The following is a 27,701-nucleotide window of genomic DNA, read 5'->3' as shown; positions in this document are numbered from 1 at the left end:
TCATGGGAGGCATGTTTTGAATTTCTTGTACATCAACCTCCCCGGCAGGAGGGGCTTACAGCTGTTGTACAGAAGAGCTCGCAAACAAGGTTAAGGAATAGTTTGGATTCTTTATTCATTCGCTTGATATCCATTCCATAAACTGTTCTGAGGAAGTCATGAAATTATGCAAGACAAATAACAGCATTATATTTGTCAGAGATCCTTGAATCAAGTCAGCCTCATTACATGTCATTTGCAGTTTGAGGCAAAAGACAAAACAGAAGAAATGTTTTAAAAAGTTTTCTCTCTCAATGTTCTGGTACTTAACCAGGATTCAGAAATATTTGAAATTGTTATTTATAAGCAAACCTTCTACAATCCAACTCTCTTCCAGATCAGCCAGCAAAGCTGATTAACATTTAGCTATAACAATATAATTACTGTAGTTTAAATTTATAAAATTAAAAAATAAAGGTGTAGAAGTATGCCTATTATTGTCATCTCAACTGCATTTGTGTCATTTTGGACGCTATGTTAATGGCAGATGGTGGTAATCATAAATCCTGATTTATGTATATGTTATTTTTAATTGGTAATGCTGTCTGTCACTAGATCCAGCACAATTACAGTTATATTTCTACATGTTGGAAACAGATGGAAAGAAAGTTTCCACAATATATGTTTTTGCCTTGTTTTCCTTTTAAATGAAAGATTTTTTCAAATAAATCAACATATTTGCCAGTTAAAGCTGTGTAATGACAAACTGGGACAGTGGTCTCTGCAGGGCAGAGTCAGCAGACATGAGCCAACAGTTCATTGTGACAGGAGAAGCAAAGCTGTAGTCAACAACCATCTCCCTACAAAAGAAAGAATAAAGAGATCATATATCTTTGTAGAAATGGCTGAATTCTAAAGCAAAACAAAAACATAAGTACAAAAAAGAAAAGAAATTATACCCAGTAACGTCTGCCTCCTGGTTTTTGATCTTTAGTTTTCTGACAGGAGCTTGCTGTACCTCCTCATAAACTGCAGCCTCTACAGCTGGAAAGAGAGAGTGAGACAAGAGCTAAGATTGAAAACCAATGCAGCAAGGACACACACGCACACACACACACTAGTGATGGGATTTCCGGCTCTTTTTAGAGAACCGGCTCTTTCGGTTTGGCTCACTAAAAAGAGCTGGCTCTTTCGGCTCTTCAGGTTGTTTTGCTGCTTTAATTAATTTATTATTAACAACAATATAAAACTATGCACAAAAGGAATTACTAATATAAAAAAAAAAACATGGTTTTATTTATATATGTTTATATATAAATATATACGGTGGCCCCTTGAGACAAAGCACGTACAAAACTCCAAAACACATTTCTAGCATTAACTGAACTTCCAAAACAGAGCTACCCTAGATCACTTAAATTACACAATTGAAAGCATATGTGTATTGTTTGTGTATTCATACACAAGCACTCATATATATTCAAATAATTAAAATAAAAAGGTTCATTTACCTGTTACTACCACACACCAAATCCGGTCGTTGGTACTTCCTGGCTTGTGTAGCCACTAGGTAACAAAAGCTCAACACTGCGCCTAGCATCCTGGAGCTCTTCTGTTGCGTTTGTACGTGTTTTGGAGTTTTTACGTGTTTTGGAGTTTGTACGTGTTTCGTCTCTAGGGGCCACTGTAAGTATACTTTTATTTATTCACTCCACATAAAATGTAATAAATAAATCATATAATACAAAAAACAACTATTTACATTTCAACTTTTAACTATTTAAATTTTCAGCTTTTTCCTTTTAAACAAATTTAAAGTGAAACAACACAAAACACTGCAAATCACAACACAATTAAATATAAACATGAAAAAAATATGAAAACAAAAAGAAGATGCACATTCTTTGTCATATAGGTCTGCACGAATAAACTTTCTGAATCCTTTATCATCCGCAACTGAAAATAGTTGTGGATGATTACCATACCTTTCTAATGTGACGTTGTTGTCCCTGGCTCTCTTTCCCTCCCACTCTGTTCCTGTGCTACTGCAGTGTAACTACCGTCTCTCCCCCCTCTCCCCAGCGCAAGCACAGGGCTCGCGTGCGGAGTGAAGCGGGGAAAAAAATGCGAGAGAGGGTGAGAGAAAGAAAAAAAAAAAGAAACTTGCGTTGTTCACTTCAAAGAGGCGGCTCTAAGAGCCGTTTCGTTCGTGACCTACAGATCACTAACACACACACACACAGCTTTTCACTCACCTAAAAGTCCTTCAGCATTGTTGTCCGAGGGATCCTGTCTTAAAACTGGCCAAAATAATTTTTGGCCATTCTTCTCATGAACTATGATGACCATTCGCATGTCTCCAGTGGCAACGTCTATTTCGTTGTTGCGCACAATCACTGTCACACTGGAAAAACATGGAGTTACTCAACTTTTTAAAAAAATGTAACGGTTCAAGGCACCTGCACAGATCATGCTACTTGGATGAATTTAGCCTGCTCTGATTAAACAGCAGTGTCGTGCATAAAGTACAGAGCCTTTAATGTTAGCATCTTTTGTAAAAATGAATTTATGACAGTGAATTCATGACAAACTCTACTTCATGTCTGCCCCTGCCATTTTCATTCTTCAGTCCATGGCTTGAACAAATAATTATTTCCACCCATCCATGCATTTTCTTCCACTTTCTTCCTAGGAAGAGCTGTGATAGGAGCTGGAGCCTATCCTTGAAAGTTGGGGTACACCCTGGACAGGTCCTCAATCTGACACAGTGCTGGCTTGGTTTCTAATAAGTAAACATGAGTCTATAAGTAAATGTAAATCTATGGACTGCAGCCTACCTCAGCATAAAAAGTAAAAATCTGTATGCACTCGTCTGCCTGTATTCTTGTGCATTTGGGCTTTACTCAAATGCACTCATGTGAGAAACAATCATGTTCCTGCTTTCACTTTCCTTTTCTGAGCCAGCTAATCTCTGTTCTGTGTGTTTTAAATCTCACAGCCTCTTATCATTTTGCCTTCCGGCGTCATTCATGTGACCCACCTCCTCCAATTGCTTTACCTCAACCACCATTCGCATGTACTCTCCTAACATTGTCAGGACTCTGATCTGTTACACTATGTCTAATCACCAAATAGCTTATAATTCATACTCTTTACTTCAATGAATTACCAGTGCTTTCAAATGATCTGTCCTTACTGAAATCACATCTCATGTACTTAATAATCAATACAAAAAGAAAAAAAAACTCTTTAGGGGGTTCAGCCTCAGAGATGTCAGCTAATATTGACAGTTGTTGAGATAGACAGTCTCGTGTAAATCTTGGTAACACAGGTGAAAAAGGTCACACATCTGTGCTTATTGCTGAGAGCACGAGTCTCGACCATGATAATACAACATCACCTTCCAGCAGTAATGTGATCCTGACTAGTGTAATATGTCACTGTCTGTCCATCTCGTACAGTGACCCAGTTGGTGTCAATCTCAACATGTTGGCTGTCATTGACGTGTATGAAAATTCTGCTGAAGCCTCCATTTGTAACTGAATCAAGCTCACCATTTACAGACAGTTCTAGAAGAAAAGACAAATGCTGATCTTATACCACAAACTGGAGTTTTCATATGAAAGTAACAATGAGAAAGAAGAGTAACAGTTTTTATTACACTGAAAAGAAATATTAGGATGGAAAAAGCTAACACTACTGACCCCTGCTGGGATAGTGAAGAAGTTTAAGGCGGACAGGTCCACTGACATCAAAGCATAGTGGAACAGTCTGATTCTCAGCTTTTAGCAAAAACCTGTGGAGTACAGGAACTAGAGATACAGAGGTACACAGTGTTAGAACATTTCTGGTGAATATGAAATATTCACTCTTCTTTTCCAAAATTTGCTTTATAACCCCTGAGCCAGGAATCCAAACTATACACATTTGTTCATACATACTATGCAGATCCTAATTTATATAATATTTCGATCCTACATTTTTTTTTCTTTTCAGTTTTATTATGTATGAAGAGATTTGAAAAAAAAAAGCCAATGTTTAGATTTCCCTTCCAGAAAAAAGCATGTAATTTGGTACATATCTGAGTAGACCATGCCTTCGTTAGAACTTGAAATACAAAAAAAGCAAATGAACAAAAGAAACCAAAACTAAATATTGTAATTACAAAAAAAATAAAAAATCAACCTGAATGACATCAGGGCAATACAATACCATCAGTGGCTTCCAGAGTAGTAGTTTCACGTGAAAGATGAACAACAGCAGGTTGGACATCAGGGAGAACAACTGTAAATACATTTAATTACATACACTAATATTTTAAGTCTTTATGTTGCATATTGAGTTTATAAACACATCCTGATACTAACCACTGCTTTAAATAAATAAAGACACGTATATATTGAGTCTCACAACTCAGTGTCAGTCTGTAAACATAGTTTGTACATAAATTCTAATTGTTGCACTTCAACTTGTTAGAAATGTTGTTGACAAACATTATCAAAGACAGCTCCTACACTGGTTTTGACCTGTTCAACCTGCTTCACTCAGGGAAACACTACAGATGCAGCGTAAATAGTTTCTTCCCAAAAGCCATAACCACGCTGATCTCACACATGCACTGACAATACAATACCACCTCCCAATCCAAGGACTACCCTCTACACCCAGACTACACAACTACCATCACTACTGTGTAATATTTAATTAACATGCAATAACCCACACAGTAAATATATAACCCTATTTGTTTTTTTCCCATTATATATTTATACATTTGATGTTTTTTGAATACTGTTCATATGCATATAGTGCTGCGAAACGGTGCCGACCCCCCTTCTTTTCCCACATGTCTGCACTGAGAAGGAGATGCTCTGTATCTCATTGTGCATGTGTACAGTGACAATAAAAAGCATTGTATTCTATTCTATTCTATTACCCCACAAATGCAAAACCTGATAGTACATATAAATTCATATAAAAGCTTTGAATGCTTCACTAGAAGAACAGATGTTAGGAAACCCAGTAAAATTACGCATTAAAACTGTGCACACAGGTTTTTTGGGTAATTACCAATACTGTTAATCTAAAGCAGCAGTTACATAAACCTTGCATTGGGTGACGGACTAATAAATTTGTTAAGCACTTTACCTGGTGCAAGGTCTCCTCTCTCTCCTCTGGGGGTATGCTGTTGCAAGACTAAAAATAAACAGTAACATTTAAGAAGTAAATATCTGTTTTTATGAAATACTATTTTTTGTATGTTTTTGTAAAAGAGTACATTTGAAAATTCAGGGATAATATTAATGATTATATTTTAGCATTAACAATATGATTTTGATTAAATAGCTTGTATATACTGGTGGATTAATTATTCCAACCCCCCCCCAAAAAAAAATAAATAAATAAATAAAAAATTGGTAGTTACCAATACTGTTAATCTAAAGCAGCAGTTACATAAACCTTGCACTGGGTGATCTAATAAATTTGTTAAGCACTTCACCTGGTCCAGGACGTCCTCTCTCTCCTCTGGGGGTGTGCTGTTGCGTGACTAAAAATAAACAGTAACATATAAGAAGGAAATATCTGTTTTTATTATATACTTTTGTATATTTTTCTAAGAGTACATTTGAAAATTCAGGGATAATATTAATGATTATATTTTAGCATTGACAATATGATTTTAATTAAATAGCTTGCACATACTGGTGGATTAATTATTCCAATAAACATAGATTTGTTTTGGTAGTTATCAATACAGTTAATTTTATGGTAGCAATTACATGAACCTTGCATCAGGTGATGGTCTATTACATTTGTGAAGCACTATACCTCGACCAGAGAATCCGTTTTCAGGTGAATTCTGTACATTACGTGAATTAAATAAGAATAGACAATCTGACTTCTACCGGATTGCAGAAGTTGGAACAGTTTGTTGTCAGGATGGGACGGGTCCTTCAGTATCTGCGCTGCTCTAGTCCGGCATCTCCTGGTTGCATTTAAACCCTAGTGGAGGTCCCTTAAGAGGGCTATTAATCATGTGACTCATCACATGAGCCAAAGTGTGAAAAAGGCATGGGTCATTATCACAAGAGGTTTTTGGGTTAAACCACTGTGGGACCTTGCTTCACCTGACGCTAGATGTAAGTGGGGGGTGAGCTGGGAAGGGATCTCAAAGCTGGTTTGTAGGTGGCAGACAGTTGGTGTTGTAAGCAACCCCCTCTGTTCAAAGATGGTCATTCACAGTAGACATAAATAGCTTCTTTTACTCCTCTTTCAGATTATCTGTCTTCTGTTTCCAAAATGTGAACATTGCCATCCTTGACAGAGTGACCTTTGACCTTTAGATCCAGTTGTACAGCCAAGTCTTGTCCCGTCAAGATGGCTCTTCTATGTCATGTGTTTATAGTATGGCTGTTTGGATTCTGTGATGTAGAGGTGTGGCTGGGTCTGAAGTGGACTGGGATGTCATGCTTGGTGAAAATTCTCATTTGGTTCTAGAACTGAAGACGTTTCTCAGATGAGAGGTGAAACATCTTCAAGAAACTTAAAGAAGTCCATTAACTTAGATTCCAAGCTCCTTAGACTACCATGACCTGGATGACTGAGAACCTACCCCATTAGCCTTTTGCAGGTAGTTGTAAAAATTTACCATAGTCTCCGATAGTATTACAGGTACATTATCCCATTAATAAACTGAAAAAAAAAAAACATTCTGAAAGGTCTTCAATTTAGAAGTATCCTTAGAGGTTCTAAGGTTCTAAGCCTGATCAGAAATGGCCCCAGTGGAAGGGTGGCTGTTTTATGAAAGGGAAACAGAGAGGCAGACAACCATTCACACTGACATTCACACCTATGGACAGTTTAAAATAATCAGTTAATCCAACCCTGCCAATTGCATGTCCTTGGACTGTGGGAGGAACCTGGAGAGGACTAGGGCTGCCACAAACAATTATTTTGATAATCGACTAGTCACCAATTATTTTTGCGATTAGTCGACTAATCAGATCATACATCCATTGGACGTAAAACGTACAGCTTATTGCACCAGCATGCATCTGCTCTTATATAACTATCATTAGCTTACAGCTTTAAGTGTTTAAGGTATGTGCTAAATAAAAATAAAGACAAGATGATAGTCAGGGCATGGCAGTTTGGTGCATATGTTTTTTTTCCCTTAACTTGACAATGACATTAGTCTGGGGGCTAAAAGTAGAGATTATGAAGCATTTCATTTGTTTCGGTCTTTTTGTGTTTGTGATACTCACCAAATGAACGGCCACTCAGGCGACTACTAGGAGCCAAATATTGTCTTGAAAATGATTGATCTACAGGGGGCTGCCATCTCTGTGGTGTTTCACCTTCCTTTGGTTTATGAAGCACATCTGTGTTCTCTCCTGGAGGCTTTGTGACCACCATAGATGTGAGAGGAGTCACAAAACTGTACTTCAGTGACAGCTCCAAAGCCTCCTTCTTTACTTTCTCTTTCTCAGGTCCAGATAACTGAAGTCTGTGTCACAATATATTAAATAAATATGATGGTTGACTTACAAGTGGAATATGATTAAATCATTTGTTTTTTAATTGATCAATTGAATTTGAAAATATCCCCAGCTAGTCTTTACTGCTGTCACTGCTGTATGGGACACATCTGTCAGAATCCTGAAAGATAATGCTCATTAAAAACATAGGTAAAATAGATCAAATAATATACTATCTGCTGCAAGATAAACTGGAGAACTGATATAAGAACAGTTGTGGCACCAATGGGTTCAGGGATTGTTTTGAACTCATTGGTGCTGCTTTGGCTTTCATTATAGATTGTTAACTTGTTGTTGTTGTTGTTTTTTTTTGTTTTTGTTTTTTTTTTACAAAATTAACACTCAGTTGGCTTAGGATTTGTTTGTATCCAGTATCGATCTTAGGCTAGACCCCCATGCTAACCAAGTCTACCACAGATATGAGTGAGAGAGATAAATATAAAGCCATACTGGTTTGGACATTGCCTGGATTAATAAGGTCCATGTCAGGTGTTGAGGAACTAGGGCACCCTGATGAAACGTGTTCTACTGGAACAAGACGGTATCGTTGAGTGTGAGAGCAACTGACCAGAAAGATAGGATCATGGCAAAGCTGGAAACCTGGATCCTCCATAGTCGGTTACCAACACTATGTGAAGTACCCTCAGAACATCTACTAGATGATGCAAGTGCAGTGCTATGGACAATACCTACCGCAACCATTACCAAGACTAACCACCTGACTTACACTACGGCAGCAGTGATCAGTGAGATGCTTGGCTATAAGTTGAACAGCCACAAGGAGAGGTACCCTCCACAGAGAAGGAGATTAGAAGTCAAGATCAAGGTAGCATGGACGGAGGTTAGCCAACTATCGGATCTGCCATAAGGTGCAATGAAGAAGGTGCCTAAGAAGTACAGCAAGCTGTCCATACCTGAGGCCTTGGAGACTGCCAAGCAAAGACTCACAGCCTTGGCCATCTGCTTGAAGAGATACACCAGAGACATAGAAGGCAGGAGAATAAACCAGCTGTTCTCGACAGAACCAGCCAAAGGGTACTCTCAGTGGCAGTGCAACAATATGAGAACAGCAACACCAAGGCAGGTGTTACGGTGTTACATAAGAGTGGGCCAGCTAACAAGGCAAATGCAGTTATGGTTTTAAGATCTAGGCCCAAACTGTGTTTCTTCTGTCACAAGCCTGGCCATGTGGTTGCTAATTGTGTCAAACTGACACTAAAGCGGAAAGCACATCCAAAGGGAAGGAGGCCTGAGTTGGAAAAAATAAGTTGTGATACTCAAAAAGGTGACAAAGCAAGATAATCAAAAACCAAATCCAACTTGAAGCTCCCTTTTCAAATATCCCGGACGAGCCCCCACTTGTTATGTTCCCCTGAGTGGTCTAGGCGGTGAGGGGGGAAGTAACAAAAAGTGTCCGGGTCAGAAAAAGGAGTCAAGGAGGCAAAAGGGTTAAATTAAAGAGTTTTATTAAAATAGCTCAACTAAAAGAGACGGACAAGCCGCTATCACCATTTAAGGAAACAAACAAAACTCAAGCGTTGGTCAATAAAGTAAAAACGTAAGTCAAAAAGAGAGAGCAGCTCACTAGCTGCAAACCGGAAAAACACAGCTCACTAGCTGCAAACACCCAGCTCATTAGCTGTAACCATTCACATGGCACTCTGGCCCAGAGCTCACCTGTCCCTGGGCTTAAATCCCTTTAATTACTGATGTGAGTCAGCTGTGTAAAGGAGAAAAGGTGGCACCTCAGGCAGAAGCGATTGAAGGACACGCCCACACAGGCACCTTCAGGAGGAGGCCCTGCTAGGGCTGTAACACTGGAGACTGTGCAATACTGAAATACTGCAATATGGGAGAAGGATGCAACCCATAACAGCAATGCTCACTGTCTAGTTGGCTAGTGGATCTAAGAGCAACCACAGCAACCTCCCTGAACTGGGACCGGTAACAATCACAGTGGCAGATATCCAAGAAAGGGTCTCCAGTATGAAGAGTTGGACAGCACCAGGCCCCGACATGATTACAAGATTACAAGAAGGCCTATGACTCGATGCCCCACAGCTGGATCCTGGAATGACTAGAACTATACAAGATCAACAGGACCCTAAGAGCTATAAATCATCAGGAACTCAATGGGGATGTGGTGTACAACACTAGAGGCCAACTTCAAGCCCATAGCACAAGTCACCATCAAGTAACATCAAGTGACTTTCCTCACAGTGTTACTGGAGGCCAAGGTAATGCCATCCAGGGTAAGAATCTAGTTAGATACCATATTTCTAAGATTTTCAGGGCAGAATACAATAACCTCAGTTTTATCTGAATTAAGAAGCAGAAAGTTAGAGGTCATCCAGGTTGTTATGTCTTTAGGACATTCCTGCAGTTTAACTAATTGGTGTGTGTTATCTGGCTTCATGGATAGATAAAGTTGGGTGTCATCTGCATAGCAGTGAAAATGTATGCTATGCCTTCTAATGATACTGCCTGTATAATGTGAACAGATTTGGTCCTAGCACTGAACCCTGTGGAACACCATAATTAACCTCAACGTGTGAAGAAGACTCTCCATTTACATTAACAAATTGGAGTCTATTAGATAGATATGACACAAACCACTGCAGCGCAGTACCTATAATCGCTCTAATAGGATGTTATGGTTGACAGTATCGAACGCTGCACTGAGGTCTAGCAGGACAAGCACAGAGATGAGTCTACTGTCAGAGGCCATAAGAAGATCATTTGTAATCTTCACTAAAGCTATTTCTGTGCTGTGATGAGCTCTGAAACCTGACTGAAACTCTTCAAATAAGCCATTCTTCTTCAAATGATCTGTAAGCTGACAACTACTCTTTCAAGAATGTTTGATATGAAGGGAATGTTAGAGATTGGCCTATAATTAGCTAAGACAGCTGGGTCCAGAGATGGCTTTTTAAGTAATGGTTTAATTACTGCCAGCTTGAAGGCCTATGGTACATAGCCGATTATTAGAGATAGGTTGATCATATTTAAGATTGAAGCATTAGTTAATGGCAGGACTTCTTTGAGGAGTCTTGTAGGAATGGGGTCTAAAAGACACGTTGAAGGTTTGGAGGAAGTAATTACTGGTAACTCAGAAAGATCAATTGGAGAAAAAGAGTCTAAATGAATATCAGTGGTACTCAAAGTAGCTATAGATAATGTTACATCTGTGAGATGATTATGGTTAATTTTTTTTTCTAATGGTTAAAATTTTATTTGTGATGAAGTTCATGAAGTCATTACTAGTTAACGCTAAAGGAATGGTTGGCTCAACAGTGCTCTGACTTTTTGTCAGCCTGGCTACAGTGCTGAAGAGAAACCTAGGGTTGTTCTTATTTTCTTCAATCAGTGATGAATAGTAAGATGTTCTGGCTTTGCGGAGGGCTTTCTTATAAAGCAACAAACAATTTCTCCAGCAACAAACAATTTCTCCAAATAATGATCTTCTAAATTTGTGAAACGCCATTTCGTCTCCAGCTTACGAGTTATCTACTTTAGGCTACGTGTTTGAGAATTATACCACGGCATCAAATACTTCTCATTTGAGGCTCTATTTTTCACAGGAGTTACAGTACCCAGTGTCATACATAGTGAGGAGGCAAAATTATTAACAAGATAATCTACATCTGTTGAAGTAGTGTTCAGGTAGCTGCTCTGCTCTGTGTTGGTACAGGGCATTGGAGATGATAACACCGGATGGATTATATTATTAAACTTAGTTATAGCACTTTCAGAAAGGCATCTACTGTGATGAAGTCTACTCCCCACTGCTGTGTAAACAATTATTGTAAATTTAAACGTTATCAGGAAATGATCAGACAAGAGAGGGTTTTCAGGAAACACTGTAAAATGTTCAGTTTCTATGCCATATGTTAACACAAGATCTAGAGTGTGGTTAAAGTGGTGGGTGGGTTCTTCTACATTTTGAGAGAAGCCAACTGAGTCTAATAACAGATTAAATGCTGTGTTGAGGCAGTCATTTTTAGCATCTACATGGATGTTAAAATCACCCACAATAATTATTTTATCTGAGCTGAGCACTAAATCAGATAAAAAGTCTGAGAAATAAGACAGAAACTCTGTGTAAAGCCCAGGTGGACGATAGATGATCACAAATAAGACTGGTTTTTGAGATTTACAGCTAGGGTAGATAAGGCTATGCATCAAGCTTTCAATTTAATTAAAAGTCAGTCTGGGTCTTTGGTTGATTGATAGGCTGGTGTGAAAAATTGCTGCCACACCACCCCCTCGGCCTGGTCTTCGAGGTTTCTGATAGTTAGAATGATTCGGGGGTGTTGATTCATTTAATCTAACATAATCATCCTGCTGTAACGAGGTTTCTGTAAGGCAGAGTAAATCGATTTGCTGATCACTTATTAACTCATGTACTAACAGAGACTTGGAAGAGAGAGACCTAATGTTTAATAATACACATTTCACTGTTTTAGTCTTTGGTTCAGATGTGGATCCTGTATTGTTCTTTATTTGTGATTTTTTTATGTTTAAGTTATTTTTTGCTGGTTTTTAGTTTGTTTTTGTCTGTTTGGGAGCTGACACAGTCTCTACGGAGATGGGTTTTGGGGGAATAACAGGAGGAGAGAAGCTGCAGAGAGAAGTGTAAGACTGCAACTCTGCCTCTGGATAGTCACATTTTGGGGGGTTTAATAAATTTGGTCAAATTTCTAGAAATGAGAGCTGCTCCATCCAAAGTGGGATGGATGCCACTATCTTATGAAGCCCACATCGTTTTTTCGACACCACTCCGACAGACAGCAATTTAAGGAGAACATGTGGCTAAATATGTCACTCCTAGGTCTGATTGGGGAGGGGACCAGAGAAAACTACAGAGACATTGTTTTGGCAAAGTTATACACGGATTCAATGATTTTAGTGACCTTTGATTGATGTAACCGGGTGTCACAACTGCCGACATGAATTATAATTTTACTGAATTTACATTTACCCTTAGCCAGCAGTTTTAAATTTCCCTCAGTGTCGCCTGCTTTGGCCCCTGGAAGACAACTGACTATGATTGCTAGTGTCAGCTTCACATGTCTCAGAACAGAATCACCAATTACCAGAGTTTGATCCCCGGCGGGTGTGTCGCGGAGTGCGGAAAAACGGTTAGACACATGAACAGGTTGGTGATGTACCTGGGGCTTTTGTTTCCTCCTCACCGTCACCTAGCCGTCCCATTCCCCTGTTGCTCGGGGCCTGCCAGGGGACAGCTAGCGGGGCCTGCGCTACCTTCAGCTGCACCGGCTACAGGGGCCTGGCTACCTATGGGTGTATCAAGAGTGCGAAGCCGAGTCTCCAATTCAGTAATCCTAGCCTCCAGAGCTGCAAATAGGCTACATTTATTACAGGTATCATTACTGCTAAAGGAGGGTGAGGAGTAACTAAACATCTGACACAATGAGCAGGAAAGTGCAGGAGGGACAGGTGAAGAGGCCATGCTGCTAGCGAGTCAGCTATAAGCTAAGCTAAGCTAGCGAAACAGCAAAGACACAGTGAGTGAATACTTTGGCAATAAATTAGGGAGTGAGTACACAGAGAGTGTGCTTCAGATGAAGCACGTGAAGATTATACTATGAGAAAAGAAGTTATCTAAAAGTTTTAATTAAATTGCTATCCAGATAAGCTACTCAAACACACCACTGTGTGTTGGAACAGGAACAGGAAGTGATACTCTACCGCAGAGAGAGTGAACACCAAGTGACAGCGCCATTGCTACATCAGGAAGATGGCCCCAACTGACCGCATGCTCAGTGAATACATCAGGCAGCAGAAACCCAAGAAAGAGGAAGAAGAGCACGAACCATCATGGAAGGATAGGATCCTGCACAGTATGTACCACTGGCAGATAGAGGAGGTGGCTGACAACCAGAAATCCTATCAGTGGCTGGACAAAGCTGGACTGAAAGACAGCACAGAGGCACTAATCATGGCAGCACAGGAACAAGCTCTGACCACAGGATCCATAGAGGCTGGGGTCTAGCACACCAGGAAAGACCCCAGGTACAGGCTGTGTAAAGATGCCCCTGAGACAATCTAGCACATAACAGCAGGGTGCAAGATACTAGCAGGCAGGGCATACATGGAACTCCATAACCAAGTGGCCGGCATAGTATACAGAAATATCTGTGCAGAATATGGCCTAGAGGTCCCGAGGTCAAAATGGGAGACGCCCCCCAAGTGTGTTGGAGAATGACCGAGCTAAGATCCTGTGGGACTTCCAGATACAGACGGACAAAATGGTGGTGGCTAACCAAACGGACATAGTGGTGGTAGACATAGTAGTGGTAGACATAGTAGTGGTTCTTCAAAGGTGACGGGGAAAGGTAAGGGTGACGGGGAAAGGTAAGCGACCCATGTTGTAGGTGACGTCAGACGCCGGAGATTTGGCGGAAAAAAAAAAAAGCGAATGGTAGCATAGAATTTAACAAAGTTTCTTTAAACTTCAGTATTGCCAAATAAACTAACCAACTGTCATATAACTAACAACATCTGTCCTATCATCTCTAACACCCTGGAGGACAACGAGGAGAGTTTAGACGCTCTCCAAGAATACATCGACCAGTGCTTTGAAGATTTAGTAATGAAGAAGGCCCAGAGCGCGTCTTCCCCGGCCAAAGCTGAGACGCCGTCATCTAAAAGATATCGCCCGGCAGACTCCCCCGGCACAACATCGCCTGCCGGCAAAGATATCGTCGACATCCTGGAGTCAATCGATAAGCGATTGTCCAGTTTCGATGCAAGGCTGTCCCTGGTGGAGATCTTACACCGGGAATTTAAATCTCTAAAAGAATCCCTGGAGTTCAGCCAGCGGCAGGTGGAAACACTTGCTGCGGAAAACGCCACGCTACGGGACTCGGTCAAATCTCTAACCGATAATGTGACCCAATTAAACATAGAAAATAAAAAAATAAAAGAGACCGTTATAGATTTACAAGCCCGTAGCATGAGAGATAATCTGGTGTTTTCTGGTATTCCAGAGTCTGCCGGAGAGGACCCGGAAACGACCGTGAGAAGCTTCATTAAAATCCACCTGAAGCTGCCGGAGGACACGGTGAAAAACATAGGATTCGATAGAGTGCATCGCATAGGGGCTCCGAAGACAGGAAGTGGGAGACCACGTCCTATTGTAGCCAAATTCGGCCACTTCAAGCAGAAGGAGCAGGTGAAGAGTCGCGGCAGAGAGCTGAAAGGAACGGATTTCAGCGTGAACGATCAGTTCCCCAGAGAGATCCTGGAACGACGCAGGGTCCTCTTCCCAGTCCGACGTAGTTTTATCCAGAAAGGCTCCCGGGCTGTCATCGCCGTGGACCGGCTCTACGTGGACGGACAACTCTACCGCGACCCTGGCACCACTCCATGGCTGTATTGACCGCACACCAGATAAGAATCCGCTACACTATTCTCTTCACTCACACTCTCTTGTATTAACTTTTGCTTAACTATGTAATTTCAGTTTGCTAATTTAGTATAACGTCACCGTCACTCTCCGCCAATGCTTTAATTGGAATGTTTCTGTTTTTATTTATTTTTTCCTCTCTCTCTCGTCGCGCACCTTGCTCTTTGGTTTATTTGCTTCTCTTTTCTATCACTATGTCGATCACCTGTTTCCCTATCCATTCACAAACGACACTGTCTATTTCTACATGCTTACTCTGCACGATCACGCACACACATGCGTTTAAAGGCAACACATTTACAACAGCCACACAGCGCACACAGATATAGGACACATGCACACATTTGCTCATATTAGTTATTATGCACACACATAGTCAAACCTATGGAGCTTCTTGCCGCGCATTTTCTTCTCATTACTTACCAAAAAAAAAAAAAAAAAAAAATGATGTGTTTCCATTTTCCTCACCCGTCTAAGCGAGACACACAGCGTACATCATTAGCCACAAACACACAACTATGGGCATGCTAAGATTTGTCACATGGAATGTGCATGGAGCTGGCTCTAGGGAAAAAAGGTTAAAAATACTTAACCAACTTAAAAAATTACAGGTACACTCTCCGAACACCTAGACTGCACAATTGTTCTGGGGGGAGACCTCAACCTGGGACTAAATGAAGAAATGGATAGGCTCAATACAGCAGGAACTCAGCGTAACTGGCAGTCCACAAATATAATCAAACAGTATATGAGCGACTTTGGTCTTTGCGATGCATGGCGCTCCCTTCACCCCAATAGTAAGGAATATACTTTCTTCTCACATGTCCATCACTCCTACTCTCGTCTGGATTATTTTCTGGTCAGCAGCTCACTGCTGAGTAACATTACAGACACTGAGATTCATCCTATAGCTGTCAGCGATCATGCTCCTGTATCTTTAACACTAATACAGATGAATAATACTACACCAAGAAAAAACTGGAGATTTAATACATCACTGCTCAAAGACGAAGAGTTTATCAAATACTTTAAAAAAGAATGGACTCTATATTTAGGCTTTAATGACATTCCTGGAACATCAGCATCTGTCCTCTGGGAAGCAGGGAAAGCCGTGATGAGAGGTAAAATAATCTCTTTCTCATCACATAAGAAGAAAGAAGAAAACAAAAAAATTCAGGAACTAGAGAAAAACATCAAATCCTTAGAAAAAGCCTATGTGTCACACCAAGATCAAGAAATATTAAACAAAATACGCAAGACAAAACTAGAATTAAATGAAATTATTAATAAAAAGACTAAATTCTTAGTACAAAGACTTCGCCTGCAAAATTATGAACACGGTAACAAATCCGGACAATTTCTTGCTAACCAGTTAAAAATCAATAAAGAAAAAACAACTATATGTGCTGTTAAAGATTTATCTGGGAATACAATATATGATCCTAAAAAAATAAATAACATTTTTAGGGATTTCTATGAAACTTTATATACACCACAAATAAACCCATCTAAAAACGAAATTGATCAATTTCTCGACAACATAACTCTTCCAAAATTATTAGACACCCAAGCAATAGCACTGGATTCGCCACTGACGCCAGGTGAACTCCAGGAAGCTCTGATAAGTATGCCCAATAATAAGGCTCCAGGTCCAGATGGTTTTCCAACAGATTTTTACAAAGAATTCTGGACAATTCTGGCACCAGTTTTTCACAGGATGTTGCAGGAAATCAAAGAAAATGGTAGACTACCACCAAATATGAACTCTGCAAATATCAGTCTCTTACAAAAACCAGGCAAAGACCCTGTATATCCCTCAAGCTATCGTCCAATATCCCTTATTAATGTAGACCTTAAAATAATCTGCAAAGCTCTCTCAAAGAGATTAGAGAAAATAACCCCCCTTTTAATTCATCCTGACCAAACTGGTTTTATAAAAGGTAGGCACTCATCAACAAATACACGTAGATTACTTAATTTAATAGACTACTCATGCAGTAAAAACACTGAAACCATAATATTTTCTTTAGATGCAGAAAAAGCATTTGACAGAGTTAACTGGAAATTTCTATTTGCAACTTTACATAAATTTGGTTTTGGACCCTGTTTCATAAACTGGTTAAAAATATTATATAACTCCCCAACAGCTTGTGTCAGAACAAATGACCAAACATCCTCCCGCTTCTCTCTTCTGAGGGGCACCAGACAGGGATGCCCACTCTCCCCTTCACTGTTTGCAATTTTTATTGAGCCATTAGCAGCAGCAATTAGACAGGCTACAACAATTAAGGGCATAAAATGTAAGAATATAGAACATAAAATCAGCCTTTATGCAGATGATGTGTTACTTTTTCTCCAAAACTCACAAACCAATATCTCTGGGGTAATTGCATTGATAAATTCCTTCTCAAGTGTCTCAGATTATTCAATTAACTGGTCGAAATCAACAGTTCTTCCGATTAATTGCTCCTTCCATAATTCTTCTCCTTCCCCACTGCAATGTGGAAATATAAAATATTTAGGTATCAATGTCTCTCCTAAACTTTCAGAATTAACTAAATTAAACCACATCCCACTTTTAAAGACAGTAGAAGGCGACCTGGCTAGATGGAAATCTTTACCCATATCACTCATGGGAAGGGTCGCCGCTATAAAAAAAAAAGATGATCTTGCCAAAAATAAACTATTTATTTTCAATGATCCCAAATAAGCCATCACAAGATTGGTTCAGATCTCTAGACTCGTACATTTCTAAATTCCTTTGGAAAGATAAACCCCCACGTATCAGCTTAAAAACACTACAAAGGACCAAGGATAAAGGAGGATTAGATCTGCCTAACTTTAATCACTATTTTTTAGCCAACAGGCTTCAGTTCATCTCTAGATGGTTTAAACACACCCTCTTAGATGAACCTTGGATAGATGTAGAACAGGCACTATGTAATAACCTAGAAATTTCAGACCTACCATTTATCAGCTCAAACATCAAACGACATGAATGCTTTAAAAGCATCAATATTAGCTCTTCTCTGACAGCATGGTGGGAGTTTCTAAAAATGACAGAGTCTTCATTAATCCCATGCAAACGTACACCTATCTGGAACAACCCGGACATATTACAAAACAATAATATGATAAACTTTTCAGATTGGAGTTGCAAAGGAATTAAATACTTGGAACATATATTGGAAGGAACAGACTTTATTTCGTTTGACAGACTAGTTATACAATATGGGATCAACAAGAAACGATTTTTGGAATATCAACAAATTAAATCCATAGTAAAAAAGAAATTTAATCCCAGTGAAGCTGAATTACAAACACCACCAAGTGTGGTACAATTTCTTAGTCTAAAACTCCCCAAATTATTGTCTAAAATATACAGAACACTTTCTAAAATAGATGAATCAATATCCCTTCCTATTGCAAAATGGGAAGCAGATTTATCAATCAACTTAGACCCAAACCTTTGGTCTCAGATATGCTTAAAAACCTTTCAATGGATCAGAAATCCCAGTTTGCAATTAATACAATACAAAATATTACACAGAGTGCACTATACTGGTCATAGGATGTTCAAGATGGGCTATACGCCTTCCAACAACTGCTCACACTGCACAGCAAATACACCGGACAATTACATCCACGCTCTTTGGTTCTGTCCACCAGTTCAGAAATTTTGGCGTGAGATATGTGAAGACTTATCAAAGTGTCTGAAATGTAACATTCCAGCCTCCCCTTTAGTATGCTTGCTGGGCAACTTGGATGAGGTCACTGCAGAAATAAACACAGCCCACGTTGTTTTTACGGCCCTATGCATTGCCAAGAAAATGGTCCTCATTAACTGGAAAAATAAAAATAATCTTAATTCTAACCAATATAAAAACCATCTAATAGATCACATTAGTCTTGATACAACCTCTGCCATCACATTTGATCAATCCCTTTGGGCTCCTTTGATCGGCTTCATCACCTAGTGGGGGTGGGGGGTCATGGTTTGGTCCTGCCTTCGCTATTGTGGTTGATGTGGGGGTAGGGACGGCCTTAGGGCGTCTGGGGAGTCCCTAGGGACGTTTCCCTGGAGGGCCTAACCTGGGGGCTGTGGCCATGACCTGGTTAGAAGCTCTGGGGCTCTTGGATGGTGTTTTCCTTGTGGCTGCGTACAGCGGAGATGGGGGAGGGTCTGTGCTGGCGGACGTTGGTTACTGGCCTGGTAGCCTGGCTGCCCCTGGGAGGGTCCGGGACGGGCGTGGAGGCTTGGGGGTCTGGGGGTGCTCCGTTCCCCGGTCTGGGGTGCTGGCCGGGCCTTGGGGGCTTGGGTCCTGGCTGTTGTGTCGCCGGAGCAGTGGGCGGGTGGGTGCAGGGGGGCTCAGCCCCAGTGCAGGGGACCTCTGGTGCATCGGCCCAACTAGGGGGCTCTCTAACTGGTGGGGAGGTTGTTACATCTTTGCAGGTGGTCTCCTCACTACAGGAGCTCACTCTGCAGGTGGGGGGAGAGATATAGGAGAGGGGGAGAATGAACTCAACCTGGGTGTCTATTGTCTTGTGTAGTTTGGGAGATGATTGGATGATGGGGTGGGTGCAGTTTTCTCTGGGGTGGAGTCGGGTGGGCTGCCCCGGACTCTGTGGGGCTGGGCAGTGCTGCTGCTGCGGGCCCCGGTCCGGATGGGCCTGGGCCTCCTTGCCCTGGTGGGTTCCAGAGCGTGGGGGTGCCTACTGGGGTCAGCGGGGGAGCTGGCCCCAGGGAGGGGCCGCTTGCCCCTCCCTTTCTTCCCTCCCCATCCTCAGCTGCCTCCCTATTCCCGCTCTACCACACCCACCCACACACGCAGGGCTTGGGGTGCAGGTATGTCACCAGGGTGCAGGGGAGGCACTCCCCCTCTGTCCCCTTCTGGCCGCCTGTGCCTCAATTTTATTCTGCAACCTAGACATCCACATTACTCACACTCTCACATAACACATACATATAGGGCCTTGGGGGTGGGCACGTTTTACAGCATCCAGAGGATGGTCGTTGTACTCCAACCCACCTCTGGCGCTGGTGCCCTACCCTCAATTTTAAATGCATTTAGACACTGAGGGTTTTCGGGAGGAGCCGTGCTGCTCTCTGAGAGGAAGCTAGTACCATGCTCTCCTGAGTTTTAAATGCACTTTAGAACAGCACACAACAACATTACATATGAGCAGGCGTAGGGAGGTTTGAGGTCTTCACTCACCCCGGTTCTGTTAGCCGTCAGGGCTGGGGGGCTGGGAGGAGGTGCTGGCCGTCAGACTGGGGTCTGGGATGCGGGGCCTCCCTGCTACTGCAGATAAGGAGGTGGTCCGCTTGCCTCCACCCCAGAGAGAAGGGTTACATCTCCTGGGTCTAGGTGCGGCTTGCCCCTCTGGGGGCGGGGGTACCTGGACCTGGGATATAGAGTATGTTTGGGGAGTGCGACTGTCTGTGCAGTGTCTATTTGTGTCTGTCTACACGTTGGGTGAGTGCCGAGTATTTGGTTGTGCATATGGGGGTGGGAATGCACGTCTGTGTCCGCATGTGCCTGTTTGTCTGTGTCTATATGTCAGGTTGGGTCTTAGACTCAACCTCTCTGGGTACATCTCAGGCCCTCTAAAGTACGGAGGCCTATCTCCCCTCACCACACTCCCTGCCGGTGGCTGATGCCCTTAGACGTTGGTGTGTTGGTGGTCCTTGTCATCTGGGGCTGGGCGCTCATGCATGTACCGGCTCACTCCTGGTGGCCGATTGGCGGGGCCGGGCGCCTGTGGCCCGGCTGGGCTCCTTCCGGGGGGTGGGATGCCCTCAGGCCTCTGGCCTCTGGGCCTGAAGCTCGGTCCTCTCTGGCACAGCTGGCTGCCGGCGGAGCCCGCGGGCACGCCACTGCAACCCCCTCTGGCCTCTGCTCCGTAGCTGCGGGGTGACCTCTCGTTTGGGGCTCTACTCAGCTCTTCCCAGAAGGGTGGCACGGTCCCCCCCCCCCCTTTGGTGGTCCTCCTCGGGTCCTTGTACTCTGGGGCCTCTGGATATCTGGGGCCTGGATCTCCTCCATACCTGCTTCATACCCTGGTGGACGGGGCTATGGCTCCCCACACTCCCTAGCAGATCGTTACATGGAGAAACCTTTGGAATACAAGCATGCTGATCCACACAGGTATGCACACAGGTGTACACACGGGTGTTCACAGATGCGGACTACACCTTTCTTGGCTGCTGCCTCAAAGCACATTGTGCGCTGTCTATCTTGCGTGCTGCACAATATCGTTTATTATTTAGTATCTACTGTTATCTACTGCTAGCTAGTTTATTGTGATGGTGCTGTTTTTATTATGTTGCTCTTTGTTGTTTGCTTTCTCTTCTGTTTTTTTTCTCCATACAGGTGATCCAGGCGTTTTGTTTGTTTGTTTGTTTGTTTTTTCCTTTCTTCCCCCCCTTCTCACCGTCTCTTCTCCCCTTTGGTTTTCTTTCTCTCCCTCTCTTTCTTTCATTCTTTCTCCCTGTCCTATCCCCCAGTCACGTCTGTCCCGTTTGTAGCAACCGAAAATAAAATAAATACATAATTATAATAAAGGTCAATCAAATTGACCAATATGGCAAGGCCATGATGATCCACTTGGTAAAATAAATCCGCTTGGCATCTTTCTTGGCCTTAAGACAACAATTCTGATGGCTAAAGATCCAAACGGGACACAAAAAAAAAAAAAAAAAAAAAACCAGAAGAAGATGGCGGTAGTGATAGATGTAGCAGTTCCAATTGACAGCAACATCAGGACGAATAAACATGAGACGCTTGAAAAATACCAAGGTCTCAGAGAGGAGCTCAAGAAGATGTGGAGGGTGAAGGTAACAGTATTCCCAGTGGTAATCGGAGCACTAGGTGCGGTGACTCCCAAGCTAGGCAAGTGGCTCCATCAGATCCCAGGAACAACATCGGAGGTCTCTGTCCAGAAGAGTGTAGTCCTAGGAGCAGCTAAGATACTTCGCAGGACCCTCAAGCTCCCTCTAGTAGAGGACCCGAGCTTGAAGGATAGACTGTCCGCAGGTGATATGTATATATGTATATATGTATATTTTTTTAACATTAAAAGATGTTATTTCAAGCTCAGTGAAATTCTTCACTTTTTTTTAAATGTGTTCAATTTGCTGTGCCTTCAACAATTAATAAATTAAATTTATGCTGCCATATTTTCGAAAGTTGAAGTTTTGAAATGATCACATGAGGAAAGATGACATATACAGTATTATACTCACTCTTTGTCTAGAAGCTGTTTAACTGTGAGGTATGCCCAAACCCTCTGGATATGGTCAACAGACACTGATCCAGTCGATTCCACAGTTTCATTTGGATTAGAGAATGTTATTCTTCTATTACTCTGTAACAATTTAAATGCAATGTAATGTCAGTTGACCTAGAAAATGGATTAAGAAGAGTATTCCTGATGACTCCTGTGGATTTATCCTTACCGAAATGGCCATAACTTGAGGGGTGAAGGTTTCAATGTTATTATCTGTGATCTGTCCGGCCACCACAATCTCAGAACCATTATAATACTGACTGAAGTTAGTCTGGGTTAGATTGGTCCCACCAACATAGATCATTGTCACATCTGTCAGTAGAGGTGTGGCCACCTCTTCATAGAAACCCTGTTGACATACAGTGTGGAAGTGATACAAATCATGCTTTTTTTTTCTTTCTATTCTCGGGGGTTTCAACTCACATAAAAGAAGAGTATCTATAATTTAAATACCTTCAGCCGTAAATCAGCATCAGAGTCTTCATATATCCGCCGTGCCACACCGTTATTTTGCAGCGACATTTTCTCAAGGAAATTAAAATTAACATCAAAACCAAAGCCAAGACAGTACAGTGGGAATTTGCCTGCAATAGCCTGTCTTACATTTGACTGGATTTTCTCCAGATTTGTCACCCCTGAAAGGACACAAGACTCATAATAAATCAGGACAGTTAATCACAATAAGGTCACAAACACCTCAATTTCATGAAATATTTGTGTACATTTGTCTACAGATGTGCTTTATTATAACCTGAGGTTGGGTCTCCATCTGTGAGAAGTATAAGGATAGATGCTGAACCTTCTCTGTTATGTGCATTCAGCATACGTGCTCCTTGCAGCACTGCTTCATTTATGTCTGTGGCTGAAATGCAACAACAACAAACACATTTTCAGTACTGCTATTCCCCTCCCAACTGTTGATATTCCAAAATGTGTATTTACTGCAACTTCTCACATCCCCTGTCTTGAATATTGCGTGCAAAGTTTTTGCCACTTTCCAGGTTTTTGCTGTTGGCCTGAACGAGTTCTTGCTTCCAGTAAGAAATTCTGTCATCAAAAGTGATCAGACCAAAGTGATCATCTTCTGCCAGATCATTCAGAATGTGGATTAATGCGGTCCTAGTCTGGTTAAGAAAATATTATTTACACACATATTTGTTAGTTAAAATTTAAAAAAAAAGAAATAAAGTATAAATAAAATAATATCAGAAACTGACCCTTCAAATACTTTACCTGCTCAATTTTTCTGCCATGCATTGAGCCACTTTGATCAATAACAAAGACGACATTTTTTGGTATCCGAGGAAGATCAGATGGAGCAAAATGATGAACAAAGTATCCGTCAGATTTCTAAGGTGGAGTTGTTTAAAGAAAAACAAAAAACAACTTGATTGGTTATAGGATTATTCAAGAGGCTTTTGGGTCAAAGTCATACAGTTTTTGTTGCTAAAAGACCACTGTTTACCTTGATGTGTCCCAGTCCATTATCCCTGTTAACATCATAAACAATAACCAAATCTCCATTCATACCCTGATCTCCACAGCTGTCACACATTTTCTGTTGGTCGACTGTTGGATAGAAATACACCCACGCCTGGAAACAGAGTGAATCACAGTGTTTAGAAACTTGGAAGAGAGCAATGTCAGTGATTTTGTCACGGACCCGGCTCTGGAGGACTCAGGGGTCCGTGAGCAGTGGTTATTATTATTGTTATTATTATTATTACGACTATTATTTGGGGTCTGTGTCGTCTACTGTTTTGTCCACGTTTGTATGTAGAGTGCGTGTGTCTGCTTCTCTCTCTCTCTCTCTCCCCCCGTCCTCGGGGCTGTTGACGGAAGCGCGCGTCGTGGGAGAGGCGTGTCTGGGCGACTGTCGTCATCGGGAGTCCCTCTTTGCTGTTGCAGCTGATTACCTGACCAGCTGGTGGTAATCATCCCTCCCGGCTAGGAAGAGGTATTTAACCTGGACTCGCGGCGACAGTCGACGTGGGATTATTACTCTTGACCGGTATAGTCCGTGCTAGGCGTGTGGTCTTGATAGTCGGCTAGCGTGTGTGGCTAATTGTGGTTTTCCCTTCTTCCTCCAGGAAAGTCGAGCAAAGAAGCGAGTTGGGGAGCACACAAACTAAGGGAGCTACAGCACGGGACGCACTGGGAGCAAGGGATGAGCACCATTGGCAAATTACATCTCTGAGTTAATTGTTGGACTTACCTGTCTTTTCACTGTAAATAAAGTGCACTGTGGCATCGCAGAGTCCTGCGTTTTTGGTCCTACTTTCCTCATCCCCACGGTCTGCCAGCCAGACCGTGACAGATTTTATTTTCTGTTTTCCGTTTTGGTCTGATATTTTGTTTGGTCAAATTTTTAAATGAAACATTGTCAGAATTACTAATTTATCACAAATTAACACATTACTTTACATACAAAGAGTGTTGGAGAAGCCCAACCTTTAGAAGAAAATGAAATGAGATGTGTTCAAGGACCAAAACCTTAAACCAGAGGTCACTAACAGGCAGACCATGGTCCAGATGAAAACACACTGGCCAATTGAATGTGAGTCAATACCACTCCGCCAATCAACTCTGTGTATAATAGGTGGTAAACACTGGACTGTAGGGTACCAACACATCTTGGGCAATTACAAGCTGCCTGAAGCAGTTTGTAAGAACTGACCTTTCCACTTTCTGGATACAAATGGTTCCTGAGACAACTTTTTCAGGTTTAAGGAACGTAGCCTTATGTATATTGACCATGTTTGGCTCCACACACAAAACAAGGTAGTTCTGTCCAAAGTGAACATAATCAAGCTAATCATCAATGAGTACCTCCACATGTGTATGAGAATTTTCAGCAATCATATGTTCAGTTCTATGTTGTGTGACCAAAATTATTACAAACTGTCTGTTGTAAGAAAACTCAAGTTTTTTACTGTTTCAGAACTAAAAAAATTCTGTACCTGTTTATCTGCATGTGTTTTAGTAATGGCATTAGCGAGGTCTTTGGTGCTCAGGCCTCCTTTCACATTGATGAAACTGATGCCGGCTTCCTCGTGAATGTACACATCCACCTGGTATTAAGTAAAATAAAACAAATCAAAAGATCTCATCATGTGTGTTGTTATTTCAGCATTGTTTTCCAAAATAATTGATGAACAGATACCAACAAGACAATCACCTTGAAGTCTCTGACAGGCTGCATGGGTCGAGCATGAATTTGCAGCTTGTACTTGCCATGTGTGCGTTTCATCAGTTCCTCATATGTGAGTTCAAAAGTGACCTTTTTGTGAGCAGCCACATTTACAGAGGTCTTAAATTCCTCCAGAGTCCTTCCTACAGAACTAAAGCAGAAACAATAACCATTTCACTTATTTGTAATTATGGCTGTAGTTTGAACCTGAGCAGAGAATAAGGTTAACTCTAATTATATTTTCCTATTTGCATTCGCATTAACATCACTTTAGAGAAATGAAGAAAGAAGAGAAAACACAAGAACAGACCAAACTAGTTTTGAATGACAGAAATATTTTCTTTTTCTTTATCCAAAAGAACACTCAGTGTATTTGTACAATACCTATCATTTAATCATTTAGTTAATACCTGACAAGTCCAGCACTTTCACCACGGGACACAGCTTCAGTGTACTGCTGCTGAGCTTGCTCCTTAGCTTTCACAACACCATCATAAACCTGGCCATCGATAAACCTGAAGAGGACCAAGAAAAGCCCTTGTGTAAATGCACACACTACTGAGTAACCTGTTATTTGTTTTTTATTGTAGAATTCTTTATTTGCAAAAGTCTCTGGATGGTTACACATTATTTTAACTTCACACACATTCGAAATTTACTGATGAAGGCATTCTTGGGAATCCGAACATGAAATTAAATTTCCTTTGACTCGTCCATACAATTGGCCACACGACTTGTGATGACAGTGGTGGCATAACGACTGGTCACTGTGGAGTTGATGTGGAAGCTGTAGACGTCCCAGTCATCCTGAGCAAAAAAAACAAACAAACAAAAAAAAACTGACAGGCTTAACAATTCTCATTGACTGACCAGTGTTTGAGCACCCGCTCCTTCAAACATCTCTGCATGGCCCTGATGTCATTGACTGATTTCACTGGTTCATTGCCAGGTGTTTTGAGTTTTTTGGACTCTGAGGTTTTCTTTTTTGAATTATCTGTTTAATCCCTGGTATGTTTAATGTTTACATTCACTTTTTACATTCTTTTGTGTGTATCTCCTATATGATATACTTTGACGTTGACGTTTTTTATTGTAACAACCAATGATTTATACAGGAAAATAATGACTATTAACAAGGTTGCCCAAACTTTTGCATCCCACTGTATGTATATATATATATATATATATATATATATATATATATATATATATATATATATATATATATACATATATATATATTTTTTTTAAATTAATTAATTAATTTATATTTATGCATTTATTTATTTATTTTCAGCTTCCTTTTTCACTTTATGCTTTAGTTTTGTATTTTTGCAATAACCTAAAACAGCTCACGTTTAGTTCCCCCCTGGCCTAGGCAACTCCCTGGACTTGCCATGACCCCCCTGTCTTGGCCCATGGCTGGGCAAAGATGAAAACTGTTTTTGGACCCCATTGTTTTCCTTTTGTTCCATTCATCTTGTTAGCCTCTTTATGTCTGCCTTTTTCCTCACACTCCTCGCACTCAGGGCATGACAGTTTTTCACATGAGAAGGGGGGTTGATCTCCTAGACTCCAAAGTCCAACTAACATTACAGCGTTACATGTTTTTTAAAAAAATGGACGAGAATAATTAACTTAATGGAACAGATCCAGTTTTGCCTTAACCTAACACTAAACAAAACAATTATAATCCCAATCTGTATGTTAGTTTCATTTCTAATTTGAAGTGTGACTGCTGGTATTAATATGTAAACTCTTCACAACATTTCTAATACAAGACCACACACATGCACTCACATGTGACGCATATGAAAAGCATTAAATAACATAGACGACAGAGAATCAAGAGAATCTTCAAGAGCTCAGTGTTCAATTAACAAAAAGATGTTAAGAAACACACAGAGACAAAATGAGAGTCATCTCAGATATCTTTGAGAGATCTGTTAAACTGAAACATCAGTGGCATTGGTAAGATGAAGACAGAAAGATTCTGTTCTCTTGAAGTGGTGCTGTATCCCTTTTATGTATTATAACCTTACCTTGTTTGGCAGTGTAGAGGCCAAAGCCAGCAGCAGCCCAAAGAGAGCGATTTGCACCACAGTTCTCTCCATGATGCCTCCCACAAGAGTGCAAACACCACAGCTGGAACTGTCTTATGTACGGTGGCCCCTAGAGACAAAGCACGTACAAACTCCAAAACACATGCAAACTCCAAAACACTTGCAAACTCCAAAACACTTGCAAACTCCAAAACACAACGGAAGTGCTC

The 27,701-nt window shown here is 41.2% G+C and overlaps 1 protein-coding gene and 2 pseudogenes across 1 annotated transcript; all 3 read right to left on the bottom strand.

Moving 5' to 3' along the window:
- Window positions 1-90: 90 nt before the first annotated feature.
- On the bottom strand, window positions 91-27,689 carry LOC146387173 (inter-alpha-trypsin inhibitor heavy chain H3-like). Its single transcript, XM_084928571.1, has 21 exons — window positions 27,472-27,689; window positions 26,076-26,236; window positions 25,840-25,944; window positions 25,418-25,580; window positions 25,200-25,310; window positions 23,705-23,833; window positions 23,473-23,589; window positions 23,195-23,363; window positions 22,991-23,101; window positions 22,693-22,874; window positions 22,409-22,588; window positions 22,196-22,317; window positions 7,245-7,486; window positions 5,480-5,527; window positions 5,128-5,175; window positions 4,192-4,263; window positions 3,684-3,791; window positions 3,380-3,548; window positions 2,235-2,383; window positions 939-1,023; window positions 91-839 (listed from the first exon to the last, which is right to left on the bottom strand). Coding segments are annotated over exons 2-21 (2,427 nt in total). The 5' UTR covers window positions 26,078-26,236; window positions 27,472-27,689; the 3' UTR covers window positions 91-724.
- Window positions 9,718-12,059, bottom strand: LOC146387175 (uncharacterized; annotated as a pseudogene).
- LOC146387174 (uncharacterized) lies at window positions 12,049-13,895 on the bottom strand (annotated as a pseudogene).
- Window positions 27,690-27,701: the final 12 nt, after the last annotated feature.

The sequence above is a fragment of the Perissodus microlepis genome, chromosome 5, assembly GCF_051167445.1.
Source record: "Perissodus microlepis isolate ML-2025 ecotype Zambia chromosome 5, ASM5116744v1, whole genome shotgun sequence".
Classification (NCBI taxonomy): Eukaryota; Metazoa; Chordata; class Actinopteri; order Cichliformes; family Cichlidae; genus Perissodus; species Perissodus microlepis.
This window is presented reverse-complemented; position numbering and strand designations above follow the sequence as displayed.